Consider the following 25,414-nt stretch of genomic DNA (forward strand, 5'->3'; position numbering starts at 1 on the left):
ATATTTAAGATACTGTTTCATAAACCATACAAGCACATATATTCAAAAAATACTTTATTTTTAAAATATCTTTAGAACTCACGGTGCATAATTTCCTTCTTGTAATGATTAGGAAGACATTGATCACAGAAATTATTTCCATGAATAAGGGGCATCCAGAGTGACAGAAGAAAGCATCCAGAGGGACAGGAAGGTAACTGTGGCTGCTGCTTTCAAACTCCCCCACAGTGTAAGTGCACAGATCTCATGTGGATGCAAGCAAATCTTTTTTTTTTTTTTTTTTTTGCAGCAGAGATTTAACAGGTCTGAAGTAAACCTCCTCGGATACTCCATTAGTTGTAACAGTCTTAGTTCTCCCCACCTTTTTTTGTTCATTGGGAGAAAGTCCACAGTTGGCAAGTGAAGCACTGGTAAACAAAACACTCACTGGATAGCAGAAATTGATTAGCTAGGCTACTACTGATCCTAAAACTTGAGTCTCTGTGTGGCCAGCAGTGGAGCACAACACAGGCTGAACACTGTTAGGGATCACAACCCAAAAATCCAATGCATATCACATACAGATCATTGACCAGCAACTGAGCATGCCACTGCTGTAGGTCTTTTCTACTCTTCTGTTCCTTTACATTATTGCACATGTCATGATAAAAAAACATCATTCATGAATACAGTCTTGGCAGGAAGAGGCCATCAGTTTGTTATCTGAACCAGCATCAGTAAACCATCAGTAAATCCCTTGATTTGCTCTCCTGTGTGGCTTTTTTGTGCTCCTCATCAGACTCAGGTTCTACACCTCAATGGTTTTGTAGTAGATTCTGGAGTAGATGTTGTCCAGTTGGCTGTGCAGTGCATGGAATGACGGTCGTTTGGAGCTTTCAGCTGCCCAGCACTCCACCATCATGCGGTAGATATTGGGAGGACAGCGACTTGGACATGGCAATCTGTAACCTGAAGCAAGTATCTCCAACACTTCCTTATTGGTTTTACCTGAAGAACAGGAACAAGTGCTATTTGAGATGATACTACATGCTTACAAGAAAAGCAAGGAAGCAATTCTTAGCATATCTGGGATTATTGGCCAATTAGTATTGCTCACTCACTCACTAATGAGAAATTAGGTAATATGCAGTTGCTTAACATTTTGGTCCTAGAATTAAAAACCCAATTTATTACCATATTTAAAAACTGCCAAAATGTATTAAAAATAATTTATTTTTCATTTTGGTTCATTCTGAACAGAAAGTATATTTGGACTTTCCTGCACCAGTGTTCCACAGTCGTCACCCCCCCATCCCCCCATCCCCATGGTTGAAAACCAGTTAGAATTAAATAAAATAATGGTTAAAAGCATTTATTACATATGTTAACCTACTCTATTTATAGGAAGCCTAGGGTATAAATAAAACCGAACGTTGCATTCAACCAGAAATTTATTTTTAACGTTTTCAGAACATCCTTCTTCTTTGCAGTGTGACTTGTTACTTGCACAATCATAGAAAAAAAAAATTTCTACACAAAATTTCCTGCCATAGCGCCATCTTCAAAAAAAAAAAAAAAAAAAGAAAGAAAGAAAGAAAAAAAGTTATAGCAGCAATCTAAGGTCATATCTGCCTGTAGTCACATGGCCAGGAAATGACAAATTCTGGACAGGAATTTAGGCCTATTGTGAAAATGTTTAGGTTTAGGCAATACTTATCTGAAATCACATTAGAATGGAAAAATAACTAAGTTGTGTTATTATAAGTACTTTTTAAAATAATGTTTTCACTCAGGAAAAATTTAAAGTAATTTTATTCATGTTTTCGATTATGTGTAATGAAATATCTCATTCCTTTTCAGATATTGTTATCATTCCCTGTAACATTCCTAATAACTGCTTCCAAAATCAATAATGTAGCTTTAGCATTTAATAGGACTGTTATATATTGAGTTATTGTGTTTATTTTAGCCATTCTCTATGTCTTTCTTTATGTTATTACTTTTGTATATCAAACCTGATTTCATGAGAAATAATTTATGAATTTTAAAGAGACACGGCGATGAGGTTGGATTTTGTTAATTTTCATAAAAATAAAATTAGTAGATGCTAGCCCTGTCCCTAACCCCAGTGTTACCCTTTGTGAATGGTTATGGGTTTTGTAAAAAAATTCCTACAAACTGACTTATGGATTCATTCATCCTACCAGTTTATTCTGTTTAGTGGATCCAGACCCTATCCTGCTAATGCTGGGTGTGATTTGGGAATGCTACCTGGATAGGATGCTAGTCCATTGCAAGGCACCATGCACACACACATTCACACCTACAGGAAATTTCACATAGTTACCCCACCTACTGGCATATTTTTGTGATGTGTGAGAAAACTGGAGAACCCAGAGGAAACCCATGTGTAAAACATAAACGTATGTTTTATGTCATATGAATAGCAGGTGAACTAAGAGTAAGGCATTCATACCCTCATACGGCATCTTCCCCCGTGACATCATCTCATAGAGCAGCACTCCAAAGGACCAGACATCAGATTTAACAGAGAAGCGCTGGTGCAGAGCCGCTTCAGGAGCTGTCCACCGCACAGGGATCTTAGTGTTCCTACTGGCCGTGTACACGCTGTCCTGCAATCACACGTGTATACACTAATACATATATATATATATATATATATATATATATATATATATATATATATATATATATATAAAATTATTATCTTTGTTTTTTTTTCTGGACAGTGGACAGTACGCTTGGGTCCAATTCCTGGTAAATTTCTGTGTCAGACATGTGACAATATTATGGCTCTAATTATCCTTAATGGAATTTTTAACTGAGTTCCTGGGGACTGAGATACTCAAAAATAATAAAAACGTTTTTCAAGAATGATCATTTGTTGGCATTTATTTAAAATATTCCTTAGGGATGTCATTAATTTTGGCACATACAGAAAACATTATTATTTAAGTAATAATTAAGTTGTTCTAATGAGATATTTTTGTTAGAACATACAGTGGCCCCAGAAAGTATCTGTACTCTTATGCCATGCTTACAAATTTATGGATTTTACTGCATTAGAAAATAATATGTCAAACAAAGTGGCATTTATTTTTAAGAAAGATACCACAAGCAAAAGAGTCCCCAAAGTGGATTGTTATTTTTTAAAATATAAAAATAATAGACATTCTGTACAAAATTAGACAAAAAAGTATTTGGACAGATGAGATTATTCTGGTTGTCACAGTTAATCCATAGTTACAGACAGTACTGGAACTCAGGATTGAACCTGGGACACTGGCAACACAACAAGCTGTGCCATGTGCCAGCTAAGTTTGGATTATACCATTATTATATTTATAGATTTTTGCTCTTTTTATGAAGGGTGCCAATACTTCTGGAGGACACTGTATGCAAAGACAATCACAGAGCTCAAGTTACTAAAGATCATTCAATCATTCATTCATCTATAGTAAATGCTTTATCCTGGTCAGGAGTACAGTGAATTTCATTTTAATTATAGAACAAAGTGAATTTCATGGAATGAAGATGCTAGATATGTATATTCCAAAATGGTCTTTGTGTACACATGCCATAGCGTTTTGACCGAATGTTTAAATATAAACTACTTTTCAGGATCTAAGCAAGTCCTTTTGCATGATACGTAGTAGTGTTCCAAATTAATATCTTATATTGTATTATTGTGTTACCTTTATAATACGAGCCAAGCCGAAATCAGCCACTTTACACTCCAGGTCACTTCCCACCAGGATGTTTCGGGCAGCCAGATCTCGGTGGACAATGTGCCGGTCCTCCAAGTAGGCCATCCCTTCTGCAACCTGACCAGCCATGTAGATCAGATGAGCTGAGGTCAAAACCTGTCCCTCTGGGGCTACAGTACAAAGGGAGGGAGAGAAAGACAGAGAAATTATTGTTATTCATTGAATCCATATTTGTTGTGTCAAGAGATATATACTGTATATAGTACACATACTCAGTCACATTCATAAATATACTGACATTGACAAAGTTGTTGTTATTTTAGGTGTCTACCACAGTATAATGGAGTTGAAATTAAATAATGAATATGAGCAATTATTTTGTTCAAATACTTTTTGTCTCTGGGGGATGAGGGGGGGGGGGGGGGGGGGGGGCTACATATGAAAGTGCTGTAATTCCAACAGATTTATTATTAATAATAAATATCCATTATTCATTTTTTAATTCATTATTTAACAACTCTGTGTTAATGCCCCCATGGTTATGGAAAGGGCACATGTGGGTGTGATGGTCAGGTGTACACATATGTTTGGCTATATAGTGTAACAATAATTCTGTCAATGTCCAAATATTTATGGACCTGACTGTATGTATCAATATAATTACAAATTTAAGAATACTGTTTCAAAAGTTTACGGAATTTGTTTTCTAGAAAGTCAAGCCTCTTTATTTTAGATTATTCAAATGGTAGGCAATAAAAAGACGATAAAAACGTACGAGTCAGCGTCTTTGAAGTGAAAGAAGACAATCTTAGTGACCTAATCTTATCAATGTGTAATATAAAATTCGGTTCAAAGTCCTGGATAATATCAGTATAATATCTCAGATTTTTTGCTGTCGGTTTTTGTAACAAGTAGTAAAAAAATGTCTTCACGTTCATTTAATTTCAGGATGTCATAGCTACAGAGTAAATGGGAAAAAAATATCTATGATTACTAGAATCCTACAGAAGGGAAACTATTCATTCAATCATCTTTTGTAACTGCTTTATCCTGGTCAAGGTCGTATGGATCCTGACCCTGTAACAGGAACACCGGGCACAAGGCAGGGATACACCCTTGATGGGACACCAGTCTATCACAGGGAATAACACATACACATTTGTACACTCCTTCATGCCTAGGGAAAATCCAAATTGAAGGAAGAACTACACTGAACATGATCTGGATGCTGACAAATGGCACTTACTCTGAAGTTAACGGAAGTAGCCAAAATAACAGAAGTAAACTGTAACTGATTCACACTCTACATGCAGCATTTCTAATAAATGCATTAAATGATGCAGAATATCAGTAATTTTGCCAATTTTGCCAATTTTGTAAAAATTTCCTTTTACAATTTTTTGTAGACTCTAAGGAGTTTCAGTAAAACTAAGAAAATTTTAAATCTGCATCTATTATGGTTTTACCTATTTTTACATTTTTACACACTATTCAAAATTACAGACTTTATGTACTATATGTTATTTAACTATTTACTGTGATTGTGATTATGATTATGATTATTATGCAACAAATGGCTTGTATTGTTCTAAATAGTAATACACAATAAGAACTGGTTTACTGGGATTCTCCAACTGCTCTCCTGACTTACTCAAGCACAGCATATTTCCTCCAGGACAGCTTTGAGAATGAGAAATGACTTAGCTCATGGTTTCATTATATTACACAAATTAGCTAATACCTCTTCAGGTTTGAAACAGCAAAAGGTTACAAAAGACTGATTTTAAATATGTCTGCTTGCACTGACATGCAGAATGCTTCTGCCTTCTATGTGCATGCTATATACTAGCCAATTTACTGACTTTACCTATGTCATCAGATAACCTAATGTTTACCATGCTATATCTAGAGTCCTACAATTAAGTGACTAATATTGATAAACTGTAAAATAATTATGATAATAATAATAATAATAATAATAATAACACCAGGCCCTGGGGCAAATTAGGTACTAATTTGCATGTGTAGTTAGTTGGTGCACTGTGAGTTCCAAAGAATAATTGCAAGAATGGGATTACATAGTCAGTGTAGTCAGCCTCAGATATGAGTAGAAAAAAAATGCAAATGAGGTTACTGTGCGTGCTAATTTTCTCAGTAACCACGGACCACTAAATTTATCTGGCTCGTTATAATAGTAATTCTTTATTATGAGAAACTTTCTGATTGTTTTGGGACACTGAGGCATAATTTAGATAAACCTTCTCATTAGTAAGACATGCCCTTTGGTTGAAAGTGACTTTCAGACTGAGTCAATCACATTGTGGGTACAAAATTAATCAATTTGCGTACACACCCCCTGCATTTTGCACCCTAGGGTAGGAACACCTCAGATTCATTAATGCAAAGAGCAAAAGCAATAACCCAATGTGCTATACTGCTCATTTGGAGGATTCAACAGTGCGGACCTTGTTAGTAAATCAGCTTGCACACTTTTTTGAATGTTATCGAGTTTGCATGTGTTTTAACACACACACACACACAATTAAATCAGGGACTGATTCTGCTTCTCTTCTTTCTTATATTTTTTTGTCATTTAAGGACACATGTATGCCAACTATTTAATATTATTGAACACTGGTGGTCTTCCTGGGAATATTCATGACAGTGAAAACTATGAATTGGAATGGCAGAGAAATGCAGTCCACAATTTATTACAAATTCACACCACAATCTGTCCTTGAACATCCCATTTCAAAACCACGGGCATTAATATTGAGTTGTTCCACCTTCGGTGGTATACCATTTGGGAAAGTTTTCCACTAGATTTTGCAATGTGGCTGTGGAGATTTGTGCTCATTCAGCCACAAGAGCATTACTGAGGGAAGGCTCTGATCTCAGGCAAGAGGGCATGGCATGCAGAGCCACTTGTGTTCTCGTGTTCTATGCAAACCATGCCTTCATGGTCCTTGCTTTTTGTGAACAGGGGCATTGTCGTGCTGGAGCACGTTTGGGCCCTTTAGTTCCAGTGAACGCAAAATATGTGTAGTGTAGCTATTCTAAGCAGCAATCACCCAATATATCCTTTTAATTATGTTCCTGAACAAACCTCCTGTCACATGTAGATTATTTTAGAAAGACACTTACGTATCTACAGCACTGTCAAAGAACAAAGATTATTCACCTTTCTTCCTGGCAGCGTTTCCACCACACCCTTTAACTGTTTTTTTTTTTTTTTTTTTTTTTTTTTTTCTTTTTCCAATAACATTTTATTATTATTATTATTATTATTATTTAAAGTATTATTCAGTTATTTAACTCAAAGCATATTATTCAGTAACTATTATGAATCATTCATTAATTACAGTGAAACTAACATGGAAAGTGTGTGGTTACAAGAATAAGGAAAGTAAGTCTGAATCTGTTTCAGGTGATAATAAAGATAGAACAACATTATCACCTGGAATCAATGTTAAATTAGTTTCTGACTAAAGTGCTTTATTTCCCGAAGCCATCATTTCTAATTACTGGAAGAGTCCATGCCAAAAAACAAGCTCCCGTGATACCACTGAAAGCACTGTTATGTTTTGTTTTTTTTTTTCCCAAAATCCTGCTGCACAGAGACTAGCCTTAAGTAATTATATAATGTAGCAGAGCTCTATACTGCTAAAAGTTTATGCTCTCTTTGTTACATACTGTAATGTAAACTTCAATAAACAGCTACAGTGTTCCTTCCAGGAAGATACAGATATACTGTCATATGACTGTCAGGAAACAACTAGGCTTATATGATATGATTTTTGATAGCATTTACATACAGTAATAAACACCTGATAAAGGCAATATGCAGCAGTATGCAAGAGTTTATGATTACTTTGACCTAATTTACAGACGTATGACTTGGATAACGATATCCCTGGGGGTCTAATGGCTAAGGATCCCGCGCTCTCACTGCCGCAGCCCGCGTTCGATTCCTGGGCCGGGAACCCACCCAGCCACTGTGAGTGTACTCTCAGTGCCGATTCCAAGCCCGGATAAAATGGGAGGGTTGCATCAGGAAGAGCATCCAGCATAAACCCTGTGCCAAATCAAACATGTGGACCAATGATCCACTGTGGCGACCCCTAAGAGGAGCAGCCAAAAGAACAACAACAACAAGGACTTGAATAACCATGTCCAGATGAGCCTGTCTAAAGAACCATACAGGAAAGTGAGTCTGTTACAGGTATGATGTGTGAAACTATGGGCATTCACCTTACAGCTTTCTTCACTTATAATGTGATTATGTACTGCACCTTTGCACCTCACATCATGGAATACTTTCTACAGTAATTGTGTTAAAAAAGAAACTATACTGTAATTAGTATATGCCTAATGTTTCATTTGGTTTTGGATTCTACTGCAGTAAAGAACATATGGACTTCTACCTTGTGATATTGTATTCCATCAAATCAAAGTGGCAAAGTAAAAGTGCCATTTGTTTCAAGAATATATAAATATATAGCTCTAATTTAAGGCCACATTTAAACTTTGTTTTCAAAGCAAATTTGAATGTTAATGTTTTATAGGAAGTGAGAAAAATTTATATTCTCTGTAAGAATGCAAAGTTCTCTTAAAAGAAGAGTTTTCCCAGGATCACTCACTGGCAAGGTAGGACTTGAGGCTGCCTTTGGCCATGAGCTCAGTGATGATGTAGACAGGTTCTCCCCGTGTACACAGCGCGAGCAGCTGAATGAGCTTTGGGTGGTGCAGGTTTTTCAGTGCATGGACCTCCTTCACAAACTCGTCCAGTTTGGTGTCCTCTACAGGCAGTACAGAGAAAGACAAATGTTTGCACAGCAGCTAAAACAGTTTACCCTTCAATCCTTTACATTACAATATATAAAGTCATTTTCCATTAACTTCTGGTCAACTGGCACTTTAACAATAACAAGGGAGCATGGTTATGCCACTGCACACTTTTATGCTTGGATTGTGCAATCTATTCAAACTGATTATTCTTTTAGCTATTCATTTATTTAGTTATGAAGACATCACATTATGTATGGCATGTGTCTAAAGATCATCACAGGATAGTTTGTATTGTATTCATTTTGAGTATAATCCTTTATTTATTATTGATTCACTGTATGGAGCAGTAATCAGAAATATGCCAAAAAAAGTGTCTACTATAACATGCCCCCTTTAAAGACTGAATAAAATCTGTTTAAAAAAATCATTGTATAAAAGGCAACGTTCAAGGGAGCAAGAATGAATTTCCAAAAAATATTGAATCCTTAAGCTTATCTAAGCTGTTTCTACATACACTATATGGCCAAAAGTTTGTGGACACCTGACTATCACACCCCTATGAGCTTTCTGAACATCCAGATTTCATGCTTTCATTTGCTGTTATAATAACCTCTTCTCTATTGGGAAGGCTTTCCAGTAGATTTTGGAACATGGCTGTGGGGATTTGCCCATTCAGCCACAAGAGTATTAGTGAGGTCAGGCACTAACGCTGGGCTTGGAGGTCTAGGGCGCAGTCAGCATTCCAGTTCATCCCAAAGATCAGTGGGGTTGAGGTCACTGCTTTGTGCAGGTCATTCATTTTCTTCTACTCCAATCTTGGCAAACCCTGTCTTTATGGACCTCATATACAAAGACATTCTATACAAATTTGTATGCTTCCAACTTTGTGGCAACAGTTTGGGGAAGGCTCCCATATGGGTGTGATGGTCAGGTGTCCACAAACCTTTGGCCATATAGTGTATTATCTCGTGATGTTTTGGCATTAAGGTCTTTTTAGAAAGATGGGCTCAGATACTACTTTCCCAGTTAATATGGCTGACTTGTGGTATTCAGACTTCCATGCTGGTATGGATTGGATACAGAGCTGTGGGCCACATCGTCTATATTTGTGAGCTGATTTTGTGTGTAATTACAAATTGTAACAGATTTACTTTGTGTGATACTGTACGTGCAGCAATAGACAGCCTTCAAAACGCCAAAATGCTTGCTGATAACAGGTGTGAGGGCTACACGCTTGACATCATTTCAGTGGTGAGTACCTATTATTTACAACTGGTTGTAAAACAGATGTTTTGAATAAAGATAAAATGGCAACTGAATATGAACTATGGACTATGAAAATCAAAGGCTGACCACCTCTGTATCACTGTATCATCAGCTTGTGCAGAAGAGAGCTAACAGAAGCTAAAAGAAGAGCACCACTTGTAAAGATACCCAGCATCTTGTGTTGTCTTTGGGCCAAAAAATGGTGGGGCTATGTATTAAAAAAGATTCTGATTCGTATATGGTGTTGTATTTGGAGAATGATAACTAAACCCAAAATGATGTCACTATGTAATTACCATTGACTGTGCATTCTTTTTGGAAAGCCCTGGTCTTTCTGCACAAGCATGCTAAGATAACATCTTGCACAAGGTAAAATGTACTATGGAAAGTAAGAAACACAAGTTCAACAAACAAACAAAAGCATAGAAGTTCCCAGGTTCTGTAACCATGGTGGCAATATTCTCCCACGTAGAATGAAAACTAATGACTACAGCAAAACAGTTTCTAGCAATGTCTCTAACAACGTGTTTCTCATGCAATCAGATGAACTCCACACTGCTATTCTAATGTTATGAAAATATAATGACATAAGTAATTATTATTTACATTAATAAGCATGTGGGGCCTGGGAGCTGAAATGGATGATGAAGAACAAGGAAGGAAAATGGCATTATGTGGCAAATTGCCAGTCACCTATACAAACGTCCTCTCCGTGGTAACAAAGAGCTTTTGGCTGTGGCTACACAGGTCTAAGTGTGAAGGGGTGTGTCCAAGAGAAAGAGGGTGTGAGAATACAGGAAGTGTGACTTATTACAACTATTCCCTCTCTCGGTTCCCCATCTAAAGTGCTATCACTATGACCATATAAAGCACATGGATGGCCAGTTCTCCTCTCCAAAACATTCTACATCAGGAGTCTTCTGTCTTATCCACAAAGTGTCAGTGTGGCTGCAGGTTTTCATCCCAGACAAATAGTTGACATACCTACCTGACAGGTGTGACTCCGGTTTGGTTGGAATGAAAGTCTGCAGCTACACCAACAACTTTGTGCGTAAGACTGACGTCTCCTCATTTAGATGACAACAGCTTGAATCAGACAGCAGGGTAAGTCCAGTTTAACTAACAAATCATATTTTTACACTGCGTGTCCACATTGCAAAGTATAAGTTCCTAAATCTTATTTGTTTGTTCAGATTGTAGTCACACTTGCTTGCATATCTACATTTATATTTGTTTGGCTGACTCTTTGATTCAAAATGAATTTCATTTGAAGTCTTACAATAGCTCAAGGACTCAACAATGGCGGCTTGGTGGTAGGGCTGTAGTCAAGACTACTATTGTCACATTCAAGTCAAGTCCATGACCAGGACTAGCCGAAGACTAGGATTAGATCGAGTCCAAATGAAAGTGGACAGAGTCAAGATTGAGACCAAAACCACCAAATCCTTTTTGAGGCCAAGCTTTTACTTCAACTACTTGGTTCATTCATGCATTGCACCAATGATTTTCTACAAGAAGGAACTAATTCTTGTTAAATTTTGTGCAATGAAAAGACAACACAAACATTACTTTTACAAAGTCAAGACCAAGACCATGTTTTGCAAGACCAATGCCCAAGATTCAAGTCCAAGTACCAATTCCAGTAATTGCAAGGCCAAGTCCAAGTCAATACAGAAAACATCTCAAGACCGGACTCAAGTTACTACAGCCCTAGTTGGTGGTGCTAAAACTCTCTTGCAACAACCTTCCAATCAGTAGCCCAAAGCCTTTAACACTGCCCCTGTAGCACAGATATGAATACATAAGAAAAGTGTCAGCTACATGGTTGTTATAGTAATAACACAAGCATGCGTATGTAGTGACATGGCGATTCTCCCATGGATTATGTTTTACATAACGGCAACGTCCAATCATAATTCTGACCTTTTTCAGAATTTTGTTCAAAAACTCAACAATGACAAAAACCAAGAAAGGAGAACACTTTATTACTCCAGGATCAGGAACTACCCTTCCCTGACCTGCCATCATGCCATCATCCCAAAAACATGCCAGTAGGTGTGAATGAGTGTGTGAATGAATGATGGCACTGGCATCCCATCCAGGGTTTATTCCTGCCTTGCACCCAGTGTTCCTGTTACAGGCTCCAGATCCACTACAGCCCTGACCAGGATAAAGCGGTTAATGAAGACCAATAAATAAATTAATGAATGAATGGCATTCCAGCATTTATGTATTTCACTGTATCTGCTCTTTTCACAACATCACTTGTAGGCATCTGCCAAAGTAATAAATGTAAATGTAATTCAGAACACTGCAGCATGAATAGCTTGTTGTTTCACATGGACTAAACAACAGATATTGACAGTGAGCATCCCAACAGCAAACAGACAGACAGTGGCTTGACGTGCAAATTAAAAAAATAAAATAAAATAAAAAGAGCTCACCTTGTTTCAACATTTTAATGGCCACGTTCTGGTTCTTAGTAGTCCAAACAGCTTCCCATACCTCGCCAAAATGCCCTTCCCCCAGTTTCCTGACCAGCTTAAACTCTTCTCTCGGCCTCTCCCATGGCTCCATATCAAACAGCTCCCTCTGTACACGAATACAAATGCACACACAAACACAAACACACACACACACACACACATTAAGTATTTGGAGATCACCTTACTTCTCTCTTACCTACTAGGGCTATAATATGACCTCTATAACACAGAATTGTGGATATTTATGAAATTTCATATATAAAACCAATTTCATTGAAAACACTAGAAATGAAATGAATCTGTAATTTCAAAAGGCCATGTGAATGAGAGAAAAGAGCCCTAGTTTCAGACTGACTTGTTTTAAGGTGTGGCATTAAACCTGATACAGCCATTTCCATTCCTAATTCACTGATGTGAGTATGCAGTGGATGCTTTTATGCTTCTGTGTACATATATCATGAATAAATAAAAACTAATTTATTAGTTTTAAATAAATAGAAATTTTAATATTTCAGCTAATTCAAAGATAACTCAAAACTTTAAGATGTGCAAATTTCTTTTTTTTGAATAGAAGTAACAAAGCATATAATGAAATACAATCAAATTGTCCATTGTAATTAAGGAAATTATATACAATAAGAATCAAGAGCTACTTTACACTGGGTTTTGAGATAATACCCTTCTCATATGTCTAAAGCATTTGAAAATACTTCTAAAGCAATGTGTTATAAGTAATGAGAAGCTGAGAGAAAATAAATTGATTTCTGAATAAAATCTTATCAAATGATATTCAGTCAGAAAAGTCTTTGGCTTGTCAAGGTACTCATTTCCACTAATGAAATATAACAAAAAATCAAAAAGACAGTGAATAACACCTTCATAAATGAGTAGTGCTATACTACTGTAGTGAAATATTACTGTAATACTAAATAGTGAAATGTAACAGAAGTGCAGAAGTTATATTAAATGTAGGAGTTCAATGTGCTATATGGAAACACTTGAATAAAAATGAAAGTAAAAGGCTGATATGATGTCCCCATTACAGGAGTGAATAGATAAATGAGTGAATGAATGAATGTGTGTCTCTCTTTGGAGCTCCTCATCCATGGCCTCAGTGTTTCAGCCTCTGTTCCTTCCCAGGAAGGAGAAGAGTGTAGAGTCACGTCGAAGCCCAACGTCAAGAAAAGGAATAGCGTGTGAAGGATATAAGATTCTGTTTTTATGGTTGACTTGAGCATCAGTGGTATAAATGTATAAAATTATTTTTAAAAAATCTATTCGATAGACACAAAAAAATCATCATTTACACTAAAAAACTGGGTTCCTTGGAGGCTCTTTTAATAGTTCATGTTTTGAGCTTCTTAACGTTCTACTTGGTACCTGTTGTTACATGGAAAAACTCTGTTATAGGATTCTATACACTGATCAGCCATAACCTTAAAACCACTGACAATGGAAGAAGGTGTCCTGGTCTGTTGAATCTCATTTTCTTTTACATCATGTGGACAGCCGTGTGCGTGTGCGTCTCTTACCTGGGGAAGAGATGTCACCAGGATGCACTGTGGGAAGTCGGCAGAGGCAGTGTGATGCTCTGGGCAATGTTCTGCTGGGAAACCTTGGGTCCCACCTACCTAAACATTGTTGTAGACCAAGTACACCCCTTCATGACAGCGTTATTCCCTAATGGCAGTGGCCTCTTTCAGCAGGATAATGCGCCCTGCCACACTGCAAAAAATTGTTCAGGAATGGTTTGAGGAACATGACAAAGAGTTCAAGGTTGACTTGGCCTCTAAATTCCCAAGCATCTGTGGGATGTCCTGGACAAACAAGTCCGATCCATGGAGGCCCCACCTAGCAACTTACAGGACTTAAAGGATCTGCTGCTAATGTCTTGGTGCCAGATACCACAGCACACCTTCAGAGGTCTTGTGGATTCCATGCCTCAATGAGTCAGAGCTGTTTTGGTGGCACAAGGGGGGACCTACGCAATATTAGGCAGGTAGTTTTAATGTTATGGCTGATCAGTGTATGAAGACCCTTTACAGTTACCTCCAGCAATACAAGATTGAACCTTTCTAAGTGTGTGTATTTGCTGTGACAACTTAACAATTTGCTATGTGGTTAATAAGGGGAATATCTTACCTGCTGTACACACGGCTGGTCCAGGGGGCATCCCAGGCTCCTGGGGTTGTTCTGATAGTACCTGATAAGCTCATCCAAAGTGGCAAAGGAGAGCTTATCAGACACAAAGTAAGCACCGACTGAAGAACGATGGATACGGAAATGGAAGACAGTGGTTTCATTCCTGGCTGTGAAACAAGTAATAAATTTGTCAAATGATGCATAGATGATTTCTGTTGGACTGCTTAAGATACAACACCAAGCTACTGTAAGAATGAAAGCACTATTACATGTCAAGAGATTTTGCCCCTGTGATCAAAAAATCTCACTATATAGCAAATCACTATAGAGAGTTCTACCTCAATCTGATTCTCAAACTGATTCTTGTTTGCTAAAACTAAAACAAGCTTAGTTCTACGATCTTTTCAACCAATAAGAGCAATATTCAACATTTCTTTAAAGAAATCTCCCACATTTTTTCTGTAATGTAAAGCGTTTTGCTATGAGGATAGTGCAGATAAATGTAGCGCATACTCTGCTGCCCTCCAACACGGAAACAGAACTGCTGACTCAGTAAGTAAGAGATGCATGCTGACCAGTAAGGTGTAAGAAAACGCATGCAGAAAAATAATGAATTGGTGGGTGGATAATATGGGAAATACTGAGACAATTGCAGAGGCAAGGACTAGGCTATTGTTCATCAGAAAAAGAGAAAAGAGGAAGGAGCAGAAGAAGAAGAAGAAGGTGCAGACATTGCTCATAATTAAGCATCACCACTCAATAAAGCAAGTGAGAGTATGCAAGGCAATGATCAGAGATGGTTGGAGGATAAATATTATGGCTGTCTCACCTGAAATGGTGTATTCATCACTGTGACTTTCACTGATTCGAACCAGGAAAGAACCTGTTTTATTCTGGGGAGCCAAAAGCAGCTTCTCAGCTTTCTGTCTGTTTATGTTCCCATAGTACCATCTGACACACACATACACACAAACACAAATCACAAGCTAAATTAGATGAATGACAGTATTTGTAATATGTACATTAATTACACAGATAATGTTCTATTATTTGTTGTATATATTACTGTAAAATATATATATATACATTATATAATATATATACTGTATAATGTACAGTAATCTCCTGATGTTTAAGCATAGTATATTATGCTTCTTCTTCTTCATTTTATTATTTTATAGCTTATAATATCTTATGTTAGTATTTGTATCTTATACTGTACATCTAATATGCTATACTTTGCTATGGCTCTTTGGTACACAGGATTTTCATTGTGCTGCACAGTTTTCAGGACAAACAAAGCCTGGGAACCATAACACCAGAATAAGCATGGGTGAGGTCACATGTGCACTCGCTTGCCGTGTGAGTGTGTGTGTGTGTGTGTGTGTGTGTGTGTGAGTGAGTGTGTGTGTGAGGTGACGTTGCATGGTTTCAGTGTAATTGTAACAGGTTTCAAGTGTGTGTGTTTGTCATATCAGCCTGCCTGTTACCTTTCTACTACTGCATCTGCACTCTATTGTTGTGCTCATGATAACAAAGCAAACAATGAACATCCATTTTTATGGTGTGACTGTTCAAACGACAGGAAGGACTAGGCTGTAGGTGAGCAATGAAAGTGTTCCTCAGCTGAATTCTTTTTTTTTTTAACTCTGGTGAATTGGGATAAATTTGATGATGACCTAATTGGGCTCTTTGTAATGAAAACTGATGCTATAACTAATCACTGCTTTTTGAAATGTGAATGTTGATGGGACAAAAATAAAGACACAAAAACATAGAACTTGTAATAAATTAAACAAACAGATAGATAGATAGATAGATAGATAGATAGATAGACAAACAAACAGATAGATAGATAGATAGATAGATAGATAGATAGATAGACAAACAGAAAGACTGATAGATAGATAGATAGATAGATAGATAGATAGATAGATAGATAAACACACAGACAGATAGATAGATAGATAGATAGATAGACAAACAAACAGATAGATAGATAGATAGATAGACAAACAAAGACTGATAGATAGATAGATAGATAGATAGATAGATAGATAGATAAACACACAGACAGATAGATAGATAGATAGATAGATAGATAGATAGATAGATAGATAGAAGGCTTGATGTGTTGCTGTGATTTGGGAAAAGAAGAAAAAAGACCAGTTTCAGTGTGTCTCCCCGCAGAGGAGCCTCAGTGTGAGCACTAGGGGTAGCAGCAGAGCCCCAGCCTCCATCCCGCAGTATTTCACTCACTTACTTGTATTTAGCGAATTCGTCCTGCAGCAGCGCGATGTAGTTGGCCGGCACCAGGCCGGACTCGAGGCTTCCTGTGAGTTTTTTGGCCAGCACATACTGCCCTCGCTTTTCGATGACCGACAGCTTGTCTCCCTCTTTGACCGAGAGCTCCTCCTCGCTGCGGGCTTCGAAGTCGTAGAGCGCGGCGTAAAGCTGCGCAGGCCGCCTCTTGGGCTGCGGCACGCGGAGCTCCCCCGACACCGTGCGGATTTCCGCCGCCGGAGTGACGCTCGGATAGCGCAGGTCAGGCCATAACCAGTTCCACAAGCGGTTCAGACAGGGCATGCACGTTCGGCAGCACTCCTCCATTCCCCCCGCAGTCTTTCCTTCCTACTTCCTCCCCCCTCCACCCCCTCCACCCTGGTTCCGACGGCGCACGTCAACAAACGGTCCTGCGACCACGATCAACCGCAGCCTGGCGCGCGCACGATCACAGATCCCGCGCGTCCTTCTCCTTCATTTAAGGCTCGTTATAGGTGTGTAAGGTGGCCCTCGGCCTCTTTGTGTAGTGCAGTCAGCGCTATGCGAGCCAGCGGAGCGGAGAATCAGGTGAAACCGGTTTGGTGTAGGGATGGATCAGCAGCGCAGAAATGAGCGCGCTTTGGGAACGCGGAAACATAGCGCCGCACGTGAGCTGCACGAGACGCAGAGATAAGCAGAGAGGAACTGAGGTGACTACCCGCAAAGAGCATCCTGCGCGATGAGGGACATACAGCGCCTTTCACCCGTATCATCACTCCCGCCGCTGGTGACGATGATGATGATGATGATGATGATGGTGCGCAGCATCCGGTGTGTTTTGTCAGGGCTGTTCCGCTCTCGCTCAGCCGTAACACCGAGCTCATGCTGATTTCCCTTTTTTTTTTTTTTTGTGAGGATGTTTTTGCTCGGTGTGTGGGTATTACAGCCTCCTGCATACGCACCAGTGGACAGTTCATTCCTTTTCTTCCTCTGCATGCATTTCATTGTGTAGACTAGGACTGTTCTGTTACAGTAGGTGCAGCATAATTACTGTATTACTGTATTGTGATTCGACTTCAGCTCAGAGGATCATTGTTCTCTTCTTTCTGATTGTTCGCGCAGGGAGAAAGAAAAAAAGCCTCGACAGGCCTACAGTATAGCTTTTTACAGTACAATAATAATCTAATAATCGACAGTAATATACAAATATCTGTTGTCCTGGTGTGTTGTATGCCAAGAAGTATTTATTCACCAATAATATTACCAAAATTCTTTCAGCATTTTCCTCCGATGGTACAAAAAATCACAACAATTCCATATATTTATTATATATAATTTTATATTATAAAATATAGTCTATATATTTATATTATATAATTTTATATTGTTTGGATATTGTGCATTTGTAATTATTTATTTAAAATATGAATTATTATTGTTATTATTATTATAATTATTGTTGTTGTTGTTATGCAGCTGTATCTGAATCAGGAATATCCTTTAAGAAATACTTTCTCGGCTTTTTTGTGAAGGATTTTCCCTCTTTAAACTCAATACCATTTTTAAGCTGTATAGTCATACATTATGCAATAAGCTTATATTACACATACGTAAATGACTAATAATTCTATCATTGTACTTAAGAGTACAAGATGATTTATGCAGGAAATGAAGAGGGAAGAAAGTGAACTTTCAAATTTATGTCCCAGTGAATATGACGAATGTTGATTCCCTAATAATAAAATTTTATTATCTAGTCAATTGAATATAACATACGTGTGGTGACTGGAAGCTTCGAAATGCTCTGCCTCATAAAATAAGGCTAGGATATTCCTTCAGGAATGTGTGCACTTGGAGGGCATTCCGCCCTACAGACAGATGTGTTTAAAATACCTTTATCTTAAATAAATCTTATGATCTTTATCTTCAAAAGCCCATGCTTTATCTTTTCAGCCCATGCTTCTTTTTTTTTGGTAGATTATACATTCTTAGAAAAATAGTGTACTTATAAGTGGTCCTCAGCTTCCTAAAGGGGATCTGCTTGGCAACACTCTGTTGTACGGTTTCACACAGAACATTTCAAGAGACAATTCAAAAACTTGCATTCAATCTTTTGTCTATATTTTGATCTTTGGTGGGACATTTTCATTTTGCCTTAACAGCAGGTTCAGATTGGCACATTATATGTAATTGAGTCTAACAGCATAACTTTTGTCCTGAATAGTTTTAGAATATTCCCAGTAAGTGGACATAAATTATAACTTCAAATGTTTGAGTTAAGGGAATCTTTTGTGACACTCATTTTTGTCACATTTATATTTTAGAAAATATTTCTAATATATAGCATTTCGAACACACTATTTTATGTAGGATGTATATTTAATGAAAAACCATATGCTTTACTGTCTGGGTAAAAGTTCTCAATTGCACTAGTGAAGAGCTCTCCCTGAACTCAAAGTGGTTGGCACTTTGCAGTTTACTTACTGATACTGTGCATCACCAAGTACAACCTAAATTATTACTACTGCCAATGTTAAGACTAATTCTGGGCCACAGTAATGACAAGTACGAAACAAACAGTGTATGGGAATTAGATCAACATTGTGGAAACAAATAGAATTTTGAAAATACCCTAAAGTGGCTTAAGTACATAAAAAACAGAGAGCATGAAATGTATTAGTCTGGGCCATCATATCAGCGTGCCCTTTGACCCTAGAGGAGTATTTTATGACTGCGCGAGAGCAGCGGCTCCCACACCCTGCCCTGCTCAACAAATCAAACGTTCACAGGCGGCTGGATATATAGCACACAATTTTATTAGCATATTTAGCTTTCAGACAAACAGCTTGGGAGGAAAAATAAAGTAAAGTCACAATGTCATGTCTGAAGTCATTTTTTTTTTTAACCTCAGCAGTGACAACCCACTGGAGAAAGCATCATTTTAAATCATTGGTTTTCTTTAATCAAAGTGATATGTTAGGAGTCACCCATGCTGTTTCTTATTAAACAAACAGAAATTGATTTTTTCATCTTTCATCTTCTTCACATATATATTTGTCACTTTTCAAAAGAATTAAAATATTTAGCCACATGTACTGAAAAAGGTCTCAACTGTTATACAGAACACAATAAATATAAAAAAAAAAGAATAATTATTTAATATAATTTATGTGGTATTAAAGAGGGAAATGGGCTGCCAGTAAGACTTACAATTACATAAATAGTAGTCATTTACCTGAGGTTTTCAGTCTGTTTTTGTAATTTAATACTTGTTGCGAGCCCAGTGAAGGGCATGGAAATGGCTTTTAATTGCGAAGAAATGGACTGCCGTGTACTGGCTTGCAGTCAGAACAGAGGATCGTTTTACAGTGAGCCTTCATTTTGTCTTCCTGTTGTCAGCAGTTTGAAAGCGGGATCAGAGCAAAGCAAAATAGGACTCACTTTTATAAGCACTGCTGAAATGGACACAAACCTTACTCAGACACATTTCCATTTCCCTTCAACAAACAAGAAATCAGATTCAATTAAGCATTATATGAGAGCAGGAAGGAGAAAAACTGCTTTCAAACAAAACAAACAATGAGCAAACAAGAACAAAATAAAACTGAGAATTTCAAAAATCTGTACATGTAAACATCACACTTCCACTGAGTCCAAAATGAAGAGGAAAGAGAGAGAGAGAGAGAGAGAGAGAGAGAGAGAGAGTGTTTCCATTGGTATAAATCTCCAAAGCAGAGCTTAATTTAGAAGCTCCTGAAACAGTAAAACAGAAGAACAAAGCAAACAGAAATGTAAAGCACCAACAAATTATAGAGGACAGACTGCGGAGGGAAATCAGGATGATTCGACTGTATGTACACCACTGCAGTAGAAAAATAAAATTTTTTTCCTCCTCGCATTTTTGCTGAGCTCTACATCAGACCCAAACCGGCCAATTTAAATGTGTGTAGCTCAGCAGCTACTGTAACCAGAGTACACGGTCCGAACCAAATCACAATCTGTATATGCGAGTGCTTGTGTTTATACTGTACATGCCAAGATGGTGTCATTGTGCCTTGAAGAGGTCACATGACATGTAGACAGATCAAATAAGACCTGGCTGTGTGTGCCAAATTCCAGCTATGAAATAAAACAAAGCTTGAAGGCCCTAGAGGCAATGTAGCATATTCATATCGTAAATACGCAGACTGGGGGGTTAAAATCTGTACACTCACAACGGACATCCACTATAGCTGAACAAATGAAGTGCTAATCTCAATAAACTCAGCTCCTCAAAGGCAAAGTGCAGTCTCAGCAAAAAAAACTGAAACTGACCCATGTTTTTTTTTTTTTTGAACCATGTTGGGTAATAATGGATACAGTATGAGGTATAAAGTTGGGGTTGTAATACTATTTATATGAAAATGTACCAACATGAAAAACCTTTAACACCAGTGCTGTCAGCAACTTATTTACAAAGTAAACACACTTTGCCTTTGTAGGGTCAAAAGTGAACGAAGCCGCACCAGGTAACCCAAGATCATTGTGGGAAATGTACATGTACATCATAGTGCACACTTTGTTTTGTCTGAAAGCCTCTAGTTTCAGCAATTTTTTTGTGATTGGGTTTTTTTTTTAAGTAGTATAGAGCACTTAGGTGGGCTGTCCTTCGTACATGCTCGATGACTTGGGTCCACTTGATTGCTTCATATATTGACATCCTTCCTTGGAATGTATAGACAAAACTTCACTTGTGATGTTGGTGTTGTACAAAACAGTTGTAGAAAGACCACTTTGTAATACAAAAAGAATTAAAAAATAATAACTGCAATCATGACAATTATAATAAAAATAGAAATCATATAAGAAGGTGTTGACAGTGGGCCACTAGGAGTCCTCCACAGGTAGCGAAAAGGGCTAGACGTCCAAGACGTCAGAGATGCTCAGATTATGGCTAAATCACTCCACATTCTCCCATACGCACTGGAAACAATAGCCGTATAGGGAGAAGGGAAATCTAACCAAACTAATTACACCTTTTCCAAGATTGTCGTTTGCCTTGTTTTTACAGTTTGTATCCATAAAGTTGCTGTCCATGAGGGAGCTGGCGGGAGCAAATTCCCAGATGAGTGAATGAGCGTGCCTTTTATTTCCCTTAATAATCTCACAACCTTTCCACAAATAATGTTAGCGGTCCATTGCCTATATTACAAATGTAGAACTGTCACAATCTCAAATTTCAAGCAACCGGAGCAGAGCTTAGTGGCATGTGAGGTTAGTCTAAATTCAGCAGTGTGTGAGTGATTTTAATAAGCATCAGGACCCATCCCTCCACCACTCCGAACCAGTGGGAGCAAAAGTGGGATAGATGGAGACAGAAAGAGAGGAGAGCAAGATATCAGTCCTCATACCCAGCCTTTATATCAGTCTCTAGTGCTTTAACATAAGGACTGAGCAGAAAAGGAGCGAGAAATACAAAGCAAAAGTAAACAATACGAACAAAGATCACTCATGAGCGGTCTTCTTATCTAGAACATCACAGAGAATGTTTTTAAAAGGAACATCACCAACATTAAACCAAGATGGTGAACTGCAACACAGCAAGGCTTTTTTGATTCAAAGGAAAATCAAGAACATCTAAACAGCTCTTCCCTTAAAGTAAATGAGTGGGAAGAACAAAAGTGGGTGTATCAAAGCGTCACTCCCCAAAGAGCGAGGGAGATGGATCCATAAAAATGAAGGTGATATTAAATGAAAACCAAGCAGCCACAGTAAGACAAGAGCACAGTGAGGAGAGGACTGGTCATTTTGCATATTTCCTCATCCTTGTCACTATCAATAACTGAGAGAGAGAGTTAAAATGCGCAGATCTACCCAGACTAGCATACAGAATGGAACACATGCAGTATTTCTCCCGTGTTTATAGTGGTTTGAGCCAGCTGGATATTGTGATACTACAACAACATATTTGCAATAACTACACTTGGGCAGAAAGCACAATGTAAAACTTGTAGATCCTACACACACTTCACTGAAGATACATAATACCTCCATTACCTCCTTTACTTTATGTGTCTATTATCAATGTTACAAGAATAGACAAAGGAAACTCACTTCAGTGCTTGTGACTGCCCCTCATTACAGGTCTTGGTAGTCTCTACGCATCCAACTCTCTCCTTTAGGACCAGGAACGCTTATGATTATCTTTTGCATTGCAATAATCTTCCTCTTGCTCCTCACTAGCAGTGCAGCCTCAAGCTTTGACACAGAGCTCCACAGTAGCAGAGCAGCACTGCCTCAGTGTGCAAAGAGGAGCAAATTACAGTGACACACCAGTCAGCCAGCCCCTACACGAGCCTACCTCACTAACTGAAACAGCTTGCATTTTCTCTTCTCTCCCTCTAAAGATTCAGTTCCCCAGAGACTCCATATGTGAGAGAGTGTGTGCATGTTTGAGCATGTGAAAGCTCTCGTGCCACAGATAGAGAAGCTGATCTCTGCTAATCTCTGGAACTAAGCACATACTGATGCATTTAAAGTCTAAGATAAACAAAACGCAGCTGCAAAGCAAACACAACCCTCAATGACAATACAGGTCACTAACAAGATGTAAATGCAGGAAACTAGTATGGCAGTATTTTCTCTTTCTAAGCATTCAAATCAATAAACTTTTCCATTGTCCATTTCAGGACCTTTTTTGCGTTTTTGTTTTTTTTTTTTTTTTTTCAGATTGAGGTGCTCTGGTTGTGCAGGAGGCTTGAGGTTTCAGGTCTGTGGCGTAAAAGTCCAAGTCCTTAGCAGCAGAGTGGAATTAATGGCCTTTGAGAAAAAGTCAACAGATAAAAAGACTAACAGATCCTTCCTCCATCCCTTCATCACTCTCCCTCCATTGCTCCAGACATGTGCATGAAAGAAGAGGTGACTACAGAAGAATGGCATAAAAAAGAAAGGTAGTGGAGTATAGAGTTGGCATCCATAGTCGGAATGCTTTGAGAGGCCCCAAAAGACCTAATCATTAAAGCAGAGATCTTTACCTGATCAAAACACTTCATTAAGTCTAATCCTCCAGTTCCAGTGTATTTCATTTCAGTGTATTTCTGTAATCAATACTTTCTGATGGATTGAATATGTACATTACATTACAGAAGCAAAAAAAAATAAAATCAAATAAAAATCAAATAAATAACTATAGAAACAAACCAAGCTCATGTCCCATATGCATGCCCTCTTTTAGATCCTGGAGAGGCACTGGACGCATAAGGTAGTGGTAGAAGAAGGGATTCCTCTCCCTCAGACAGAAAACGTGAGCTGGGACACAGAGGATTTGGACAGGCTGAGGTATTTCCAGGTGAGCTCCACCTGTATTTGTATGCATAAGTTACACAATTTTCTCCCTACAGCAAAAGCAGTGTTAGGGAGGAGAGGTCAGATCGAGTGGAAAAAAAGTGCTTTAGAACAGAGCGCGTTAATGTACAGCGAATATAAAGGTCTCATTTGTTTCTTTTCATTCCGTTTTCTCTTTAAACTTTCACTTTTTTCAGGTATCTTCCTTCAACTCAACTCAAAATTGTCTTCATTTAGTAATAAACAGGAGTACTTTCACTACATAATGCCTCCTGTTAAAAAGTAGATTAAAAATGAAGAGAACAAAAATCAGCAAATTAGTGGCTCTCAAAAGCAGGTGGTATAAAGTAAAAAATGATTAAAGGAGTTGTTTTAGTAAATGGGCTTAAGGGCATGGAGGTGGAGAGGTGTATGATTCACAAGGCCAGCCACCCACAGGAACAGTGTTTTCTTCTTCAACGCAGCACTGCAGCATGCTCCCGTCTTCATCAGCCCCCTTTCTTTGTTTCTCTTTGCAGGCGATCTGAATGTGACAGCATACTGATCAATGCTTCATCATCTCTCCTGATCTTCCAGTGTGTACGCCTCTGAGGATGAAGATGATGGCACAAAGAGAGTGAGGCTAGCAAATAGAGACCTGAGGTGATGGAGCGAGAGTTAAAGATAAAGGCAGACTGAGAGAGACAGAAAGTGGCGATGAGAAGAGAGAGAGAGAGTGCAGGTCAGTTCTGTTGTAGTATGAGGTTTTCCAGCTCATCAGCTGAGCGAAGTAAGAAGGCTGCTGATTCGCGGTAGCCAGCGATCAGCTGACGCACTGCTGTCACTTCTGTATGGCTGAGCTGAGCAGAGGTCCCTCCTCCTCCTCCTCCACTCCGCCCAAGACTATTGGTGCTTGACGTAGATGAGTTTGAAGCCAAAGACTTCATACTGAGATCGGTAGGTCCTACAGAAAAGAGAATGAGAGAATGTGCAAAGAGAACCAAATGAAAATTTAAAATCTAGACAACATCCCTAAAAGAAAACCGTGCTGTTGTGTCAGTGCTGTCTCATTCTCACCATTGGTCTGGGCAGCAGGGGTAGTGAGAGAGACAGGGTGCTGCATGCTCCCCGCCAGGCCAGCGAAAGCACGGTAGTTGTAGCCAAGGCCTCCGTTGATGTACAGCTGGTCCTGGGAGTAAGCAGAAGCTGCCAGAGAATATGCAGTGTGGGTCAGAGGCACTGGCTCACGAGAGACAGCCTTCTCCAGAGCTATCTGATCCTCCTGAGGGAAAGAAGAAACATTCTTCAGACACACAATCACTTTCATACATGTTTACCATCATTCACTATTAAGCCAGGCACACTGTTCTAAACATGACTCTGACGCAAAGTCTATTAAAAAAAAAAAAGTCCAATAAATAAAATCTCAGAAAACCTTTTTTCCCTCTGAACCTGTTCATC

The 25,414-nt window shown here is 38.4% G+C and overlaps 2 protein-coding genes across 4 annotated transcripts in view; both read right to left on the reverse strand.

Annotated features, from left to right (window-relative positions):
- Positions 1-37: 37 nt before the first annotated feature.
- srms (src-related kinase lacking C-terminal regulatory tyrosine and N-terminal myristylation sites) lies at positions 38-17,435 on the reverse strand. Its single transcript, XM_026920536.3, has 8 exons — positions 16,653-17,435; positions 15,219-15,340; positions 14,390-14,556; positions 12,206-12,353; positions 8,348-8,506; positions 3,696-3,877; positions 2,456-2,612; positions 38-987 (listed from the first exon to the last, which is right to left on the reverse strand). The coding sequence occupies exons 1-8, from the start codon at positions 16,997-16,999 to the stop codon at positions 788-790; spliced, it is 1,482 nt and encodes a 493-aa protein (XP_026776337.1). The 5' UTR covers positions 17,000-17,435; the 3' UTR covers positions 38-787.
- Positions 17,436-19,451: 2,016 nt separating this feature from the next.
- nol4lb (nucleolar protein 4-like b) overlaps positions 19,452-25,414 on the reverse strand; it is a 98,200-nt gene continuing 92,237 nt past the window's right edge. For all 3 annotated transcript variants that reach the window (XM_026920532.3, XM_026920535.3, XM_034311892.2), the window contains exons 10-11: positions 25,031-25,235; positions 19,452-24,917 (exon numbers count right to left, since the gene is read on the reverse strand). In XM_026920532.3, the coding sequence (XP_026776333.1) occupies positions 24,697-24,917; positions 25,031-25,235 (426 nt within the window). In that variant the 3' untranslated portion in view covers positions 19,452-24,696. The remainder of the gene's footprint in view (positions 24,918-25,030; positions 25,236-25,414) is intronic.

The sequence above is a fragment of the Pangasianodon hypophthalmus genome, chromosome 16 (genome assembly GCF_027358585.1).
Source record: "Pangasianodon hypophthalmus isolate fPanHyp1 chromosome 16, fPanHyp1.pri, whole genome shotgun sequence".
In the NCBI taxonomy this organism is placed as follows: domain Eukaryota; kingdom Metazoa; phylum Chordata; class Actinopteri; order Siluriformes; family Pangasiidae; genus Pangasianodon; species Pangasianodon hypophthalmus.

What these genes read in the sequence shown, in the direction of transcription:
- srms (XM_026920536.3), bottom strand. Translation starts at nt 16,999, where the DNA reads ATGGAGGAGTGCTGCCGAACGTGCATGCCCTGTCTGAACCGCTTGTGG. An exon ending in TGATGAATACACCATTTCAG is followed by an intron (nt 14,557 to 15,218) that starts GTGAGACAGCCA and finishes CTTGTTTCACAG; the next exon opens with CCAGGAATGAAACCACTGTC. An exon ending in CATTAAAATGTTGAAACAAG is followed by an intron (nt 8,507 to 12,205) that starts GTGAGCTCTTTT and finishes TACTGCCTGTAG; the next exon opens with AGGACACCAAACTGGACGAG.